The sequence below is a fragment of the Pinus tabuliformis genome, chromosome 6, assembly GCF_031772625.1.
Source record: "Pinus tabuliformis cultivar Carrire ecotype Pingquan chromosome 6, CPIR1, whole genome shotgun sequence".
NCBI lineage: Eukaryota > Viridiplantae > Streptophyta > Pinopsida > Pinales > Pinaceae > Pinus > Pinus tabuliformis.
Window position 1 is genome coordinate 435,667,710 of NC_142292.1, and position 8,014 is coordinate 435,675,723.

At 36.3% G+C, this 8,014-nt stretch overlaps 1 protein-coding gene across 1 annotated transcript; it reads left to right on the forward strand.

The window, feature by feature from the left end:
- The first annotated feature begins 6,610 nt into the window (after positions 1–6,610).
- LOC149259168 (meiosis-specific protein ASY1-like) lies at positions 6,611–7,713 on the forward strand. Its single transcript, XM_089453516.1, has 2 exons — positions 6,611–7,577; positions 7,679–7,713. Exons 1-2 carry the CDS (start codon positions 6,611–6,613, stop codon positions 7,711–7,713), a joined length of 1,002 nt encoding a protein of 333 aa, XP_089309642.1.
- The last annotated feature ends 301 nt before the right edge of the window (positions 7,714–8,014 follow it).

An 8,014-nucleotide genomic window follows, 5' to 3' on the forward strand; every position in this document is an offset into this window, starting at 1 on the left:
AATGTTCCATAACTTTTCTTTGTAAATGTATATGATACACATGAAGAGGAAACCTGAGGAAGCACATAGATCCCTAGTTATTTTTTGCCCTAAATGGACCAGAAGGCGCCCAAGTAATGAATGCCCATTAAATGTCACAAAGGTATGCTCAGTGTGTGAGAAAAACCATGTCATAGATAAATAATCTTCTTTGCATGGTTTAAAATTTGTAGGCCAAGGGGTAGAAGGTGGGGATGAGAAAATCCTGTTGATAAATCAAAGGATGTCTCAAGGACCTTGGCCATACCAACAAGGCATGAAATGTGAGATCCCTATACTATTACTGTGGCCCCTTATCGTATTTTTGTACACATGTAGTCCCCATATTTTTATTATTGTTCCCCATAGAAGCACAGTTTTGTTATTTTCATGCCCTTAGAATATTATTGTTATGCCCGTTTGGATTATATTGTGACCCCTTAGGCTACTATATATAGAAAGGATGCCTTGACATTTGTATCATCCAATAATTTTCCATTTTTGTAATGTAAAGGAGTTTTCCCCCTCAAAGAGGCTTATTTTGAAGTCGTAGATCTATCTATTCTTTTATTTTTTGAGCTCATTGCATAACATTTGGTATGAGAGCTTTGGATTCTAGGGCTTTGAGTACTCCAAACACGTCATCATGGAATGTACAATATAAATTTCTTTCTAAAACATTTTAAAAGACGAAATTAAAATCCATTTCTAGATATTGAAGCTATAAACATCTACGCCAAATTTTAGATCTTGTCTCGCTATATTTTCGGAAATATTTTCCAAGGAAGTTAGGGTTTTTGGAGGCTCCTCAGTTACATCCCAAACATGTGATCTTGGTAAAATCGTCATAACTTTCTCTGTGAGCATCATATTGAAATTTCGTAATAATTTACCAAAAGAGGATGGACTCTGGTTTTATGTACATTTTTTTTAGATCTAAAGGTCAAAATAGTGACATGTGGCAGGTCATACAAGTCCACTTTACTCAACGATTCTATTATCATGTCATCGTGGAGTATTTTGCATAACTCTTTCTTGAAGAATCGAATATTGATCACACTAGTGGGATTAGAGAGAGAACTCATAGGGCTACCACTGGACGCAATTTCAGACCTTGGAGATCTGAAATTACAGAGATACGGAAAATTCAATATCGAGCTCATACAAAGCGAAAACTTGTGTGTAGGCTTTTTGTTTTTTTTTTTGTTTTCATAAGTTTGGTTTGAAAAACTATTTTGAAGTGATTAAACGAGCATAGAGAAGCATAACTATCATTAATCAATGCCCCGAAGAAAGAAAATGGAAACACGTAGTAAGAAATTTTTATGCCAAAGTTTCAAATCCCAACTCAGATCCATCATCAGGACTTATGAATGATGATAAAAGAAGAGCTTCTTAGAAGGAAATAAATAATAATGAGGAAAATAGATATTTTTAGGATCATCAAAATGTCGGCTGAATATTTATCTTTAATTTATTTATTAATTAATTATTTATTCAATTATTTATTTTTAGTAAATTATTTTTATTTTGTTGATGAGTTTTTTACAGGTGAGTTAATATATTAATTTAAAATTCAAAACCTAAATGGTAATAATAATTAAATATTTAATATATGTTAATATAATAATTTTTATTTTATTTTATTTTATTTATTTATTTATTTATGGTTTTTGTTGAGAAATGTTTTTTTATTTTTTTGTATATATTAGTATTTAAAGAATAGAGAAATAAGAATGTCAGGCGAGGCAGTAACTCTCCAACGGCAGAAAAATTGATTGGTGTGTTTATTTCATAGGTATGTTATTGTTTTATACAATAGAAGTGATTGTTGAGTTCATCTTCCGATGACTGTTCACATTCCTGATTTATTTATGTTACAAATTCCCCAATCATGAGGATTAGGTGTCAACATTCCCCCCCTTAATCTGAAGGGATATTGGTGAGTCCAAGCATCATTCCGAATCGTTCAAGATTTTCCTTTCCAAGTGCTTTGGTAAAGATGTCTGCAACTTGCTCATTTGTGGAACAATGACGGAGATGGATTGTTTTGGCATCAACATGATGTCGAATAAGATGATATTTAGTATTGATATGCTTTGTTCGATCATGGAACTTTGGATTCTTGGCCAACTTTATTGCAAAGGTGTTATCAATCATGAGTGGAGTTGATTGTACTTGTTTTACCTACAAATCTTCAAGAATTTTCCTGAGCCACACAATTTCTTTCGTTGCTTCAGCTGCTGCCACGTATTCTGCTTCAGTTGTAGAATCTGCTGGAACTGATTGTTTGCGTGATCTCCAGGAGACAGCTCCTGATCCAAGACTCATAGCATATCCTGAAGTAGATACCCCAGTTTCTTTGTCTCCATCAAAGTCTGAATCAGAGTATCCAATCAAGGTGAAGTCGTCCACCTGTGTATACTTGATTCCAAGGTCTTGAGTTCCCTTCAAGTACCTTAGAACTCTTTTTTCAACAGACCGATGTCCATCACAAGGCTTTTGCAAGAACCTGGAGAGGATTCCAACAATAAATGAAATGTCTGGTCTAGTAGTAGTGAGGTAGATGAGACTTCCTACAAGCTATCTATACTTTGTTGCATCCTCAAATTCATTTCCTTCAATAGATGTGAGCTTTAAGTTTTGTTCCATTGGAGTAGAAAGAGGATTGCACTCTGTCATGCCAAATCTGTTTAACAAATCTCCAATGTATTTCTTTTGAGAAAGAAATATGGATTTTGGATGTTGGGTTACTTCAATGCCAAGATAGTAATGAACATAGCCCAAATCAGTCATTTCAAAACTTTTCCCTAATTCCTTCTTTATGGATGCAATGTAGCTTTCATTGTTCCCTGTCATTAAAATATCATCTACATATACCACAAGATACACAACTGTTTTTCCAACTTTCTTGACAAATAAAGTTGCATCATCAAGATCAAAATGATTGAAGTTGAGTTTCAGAAGATGCTCAGTTAGTTTTTCATACCAGTTTCATGGTGCTTGTTTGAGGCCATACAAGGACTTCACAAGTTTGCATACTTTATGTTCATGTCCTTTCATAGCAAATCCTTCAGGCTGGGACATAAAAACATTCTCTTTTAGATCTCCATTCAAGAATGCAGTTTTTACATCCATTTGATGGACTTTCTAACTGTTCTTAGCAGCTAGTGCAAAGAGTGTCCGGATGGTGGCCCATTTTTCTGTGGGGGCAAAATTTTCCTCATAATCGACCCCTTCCTTCTGTGCAAACCCTTTTGTCACAAGCCTAGCTTTGTGCTTTTCAAGTGAGCCATCAGCTTTGTATTTGTTCTTGTAGACCCACTTGCAGCCAATTGGTTTGGTTCCAAATGGAGGATCGACCAGCTTCCAAGTGCCATTATTTATGAGGGCATCATACTCCTTTTGCATCGCTTCTTTCCATTCATCATGAGAAGCAGCTTCTTTGAAGGAAGTTGGTTCAAAATCTGTAGACAAGTTCAATTCACAATCATAAGTAACATCCATATCAACAGGTGAATTAGAGTCATCTACATCACCTCCATCTTGTCGGTTTGTATTTCTGGTTCCTGTTTTTCCAATTTCATCAGGATGAACACTCTCAAGTGTCTTTGTCAGCCACTTTGGGGGACCTTTCTTAGATTTTCCAGGCTGCTCTGTTGATTGAGTTGGGACTGAATCAAGATTTAGTCTCCCAATTCTATCAATTACATCACTTAAAGCATCATCCGTTGTTGGAGTTTCATGCAGGGGAGATTGTTCTTCAGAAGAAGATTCCACATGTTGATCTAGTATAGGAATCCCCCCTTCAAGATGTGGAATTTGATTATCGAATTCTTGAAATGATTTTGTTTTTGCAAATCTATCCAAGCGATCAAGTTGCCGCTCAACAACATTTTCAGATTTGGATGATTCCAGAAAAATGACATCTCTAGATACAACAAACTTTTTATTTACTTCATAATAGAGGCGGTATGCTTTAGAGGTGTTTGAATACCACAGGAAGATACACTTACGACTTCTAGCACCAAGTTTGTTTCTATGTACCATTGGTATCAAAGCATAACAGGTGGAACCAAAGATCCTGAGATGTTTTACTGAAGGAACATGTCCATACCACAATTCATAAGGAGTCTTGTTTCTTATAGCATTAGATGGACATCTATTCTTTATATATGCAGCACATAGAACAACATCAGCCCAAAACATTATCTTTACATTTTTGAAGAAAAGCATGGATCGTACCATATTCAAAATTGTTCTATTCGTTCTTTTTGCTACACCATTCTGTTGGGGATTATAAGGTACAGTTGTTTGATGTTTGATCCCATGTTGGCGAAGATAGTTTTCAAATTCATTTGATGTATATTCTTTTCCATTATCAGTGTGAATAGACCCAATATGAGATTGTGCATCATTTTCAATCCATTTATGAGAATTCTTTAATGTTTGAAAAGCATCAGATTTGTTCTTCAATAAATAAACCAAACACATTCTGGTGTAATCATCAATAAATGTCATGATATATTTATTTCCATTTGCAGAAGGAACAAGCATTGGACCACATAAATCAGAATGAATGAGTTCAAGCTTCCTATGTGCTCTTGAATGTGAATCATGAAAAGACTGTTTGCTATGCTTTCCTAGAATGCAAGCATCGCATTGCTTATGTTTCCTAGGAATTGTAGGCAAACCAGCAACACCATTTTTCTTCAATAAGCGGAGACTGCCATGGTTTAAATGTCCGAATCTAGCATGCCATAATAAACTTGATGGAAGTGTACCTTCTTCATGATGAGAAATATATGAGAAATGTTGTGCATGAGCAGAGGTTCCTTGCAGTTTGAGAAGTCTTTCTTCTTCTATTCCCCTCATGACAAGTGAGTGGTCAGATGCTTTTCTTACCTCAAGCTTGCCATCAAACATATGAATGGAGTGACCTTACTGGCGGATGTGGACTAAGGACAACAAGTTTCTCTTGAGTTGTGGGAGATATAGAACATGATCCAGAAGAAAGTCTGGAAGACCAGGCAGTTTAAGCCTGATTGTGCCAAGACCTGATGGCTTGATTTTTTACTGATATGCAAAGTATACTGCTCCATCAACATTGTCAGTGAAATCTTCAAAAAAATCTTTCCTATGAGTCATATGATAGGTTGCTCCTAAATCAAGCAACCAATCATTTTTTGAAGAAGCAAGTGAAGCATTAAACAGGTCTTCATTTACTCCAATGTTACATTGTGCCTCAATATAGTGAGCGGATTCAGGTGCTTTACCTTTGTCTGTATCATCAGTTTTACCTTTCTGCTGGTTTCTTTTCTGCTCAATTTTGTCCCATGGTAGCTTGCATGTAGAATCATCATGTGATCCATTTCATTTGCAGCGAATGCAATGTAGATCTGCCTTTTCTCCTTGAGAATGTCTACCCCCCCTGCCTCTGAAATATCTTCCTCTTCCTCTTCGTCCACCTCTTCCTCTTGTAGAGTCTTGAGCATGATGCTTTTCTTTATGAGCAAGGAAAACAGTCTATTCAGAAGATTCAGGGACTGTCTTCTTTCCAAAGGCTTTCTCTCTTTCAACGAACGTTTTCACAAGAGAACCAAAGGTTATATCTTTAAGATTTCCATTTGCTTGTAGAGACTCAAGATAATTGGAGTAAGTAGGATAGAGTGCCTTGAGAAAAGAAATAAGAGGGATATCCAGCTCAACCTTAGTGGATTTAATATCATGCATTATAGACTTTACTTCAGATGCAAGAGCAAGAGGATCATTATTTTTCAGTTCAAGAGTGAAGAGTTTAATCATGAGCCGAACAACTTCAAGTGCAGAATGCGAGTCATAGAGTTCTTTCAGCTTTTGTAAAGCTTCAAAGGCAGTTGAATATGATGAAATATGGCGACTTGCTTTTTCATTTACAGATGCTGTGATTAATGCATATGCTTTGCTGTTCTTGTTATCCCAAATGACGAGCTCTTTGTCTGATGTAGGCTATACTGGGTCATTGTCTCCTTCTCCGACATACACTCCCTTACACAACTCATTGAAGATGAGGGTGTGTTTTATCATCTGGGACCATTCAGGATAGTTCTCCTTGCCAGTGAGAACTATTCCTACCATAGAGATGATTGAATGCATTCTGTAAAAAATTACTTCTGCTGATAGAATAATACTTCTAATGGCAAAAAGAATGATTCTGATTCTGCTACGCCATTTATATATTATTGACCATTGAAACAAATGCTGATAACATACTACCACTGTAACATATATCACCACACATATATATATATATCTATATATATATATATATATATATATATATATATATATATATATATATATATATATATATCACCGCATAAACAATTTGAGTGCTTGTGTTAAATGCTGCCCAAACGTCCGCGGGACATGGTACTGGAACAAATAGATCACAAACAATATGTTGTGATATTACCGTCGCTCTGGTTGAATAAAACTCAGATTGACAACACAAGAAGCCACATGACTGGTCCACATGTAATTACTGAAGAGACTTGGGGAGTGAAGTACAGAAACTGAAAAAATAAAGAACACATCTGCCGAAGATCAGCATATGGCAGAATCTGATGATGACACTCAAGACTCTGAAAAAGAAGCTCAAAGTCTGGCCCGCGCGAAGGAATGGATCCTTTCAATGCATATTGACACGCTTGATCTAACGGATATTTTGTCCAACTTTCCAGAGATTTCAGTTAAATACCGAAAACGCTACAGAAAGAAGGTTTTACTAATGGCGATAGGAAGAGATGAATACAAAATTAACAGACGAAAGTATAATAACCCTGACGTTACTAGCAAAGAAGAGCAACATCCATGCCATGAAGCGAAAGATCAAAACACTGTCGACTGCGCTGACGAGGACCCGTTGTACATGAAGGCATTGTATCATGCGCTTCCAATGGATTATGCAACTATTACAAAGCTTCAAAATAAATTCAAAGGTCAGGTAAACCAAGGTACAGTATGGAAGCTCATGGATAAGATGGCAAGCGATGGGTTTATCGAAGCTCGAGGCTCAAGCAACAAAAGGCTCGGTAAACGTGTAATTCAATCAGGAATGACTAGGAGAAAACTGCTCGAGTTAAAAAAAGCGTTGGAAAATCAATCACAGGGAGATCATTTCTCCAAGAGACCGATGAATCCAGAAACTCCCGTTGTTGAGAAAGACACCTCAACATGTGGACGGTTACACTCAATGGGATCGGATGTCACTAGACATGGACATCAAAACGGTTCATTTCATAGTGGCCAAGCATGCTCTAAACCAGGGAATTTCAAGAAACCCGTGTCACCAGCAGGAACAAGAGTAGGCATGGCCAAGCGAGCGGCATCAGTAAAAAGCATTGTACCAGGAACGGCTATAGCAAAGCCTAATTCGACCGCTGATCATGAAGCCAATATGGGAAGCATTTACCCCAATGCGGATGTAATTAGATGCAGTCAAGACTCCCTGGAGAACAATTTGCAAGACAGGCACACTCGAAAAGCTAGCATGAGAGCGTTAGGTGAGAGAACGTTAGGTGAGAAAGCGTCAGGACAGCACAGGCTTGGAAGAGACGCAGGACAGAGGCAGTGGCAGGGAGTTACGACTATTTTAGGATTGGCTCTGATACCATGTCAGGCCAGGCAGTAACTCTCCAATGGCAGAAATACTGATTGGTGTGTTTATTTCATAGGTATGTTATTGTTTTATACATTAGGATTGATTTTTCAGTTCATCTTCCGATGACTGTTCACATTCCTCATTTATTTATGTTACAAATTCCCCAATCATGAGGATTAGGTGTCAATAAAGAATATTGTATTAATATTTAAAGTTATTTGATTTACAATTATATTAATATTAATAATAATTAATATATTAATTAATTGCTATAAATTAATTAATATATTAAATTAATTAATATTAATAAATGTTAATAAATCAATACTAATAATGTTAATAGATATTAATAGG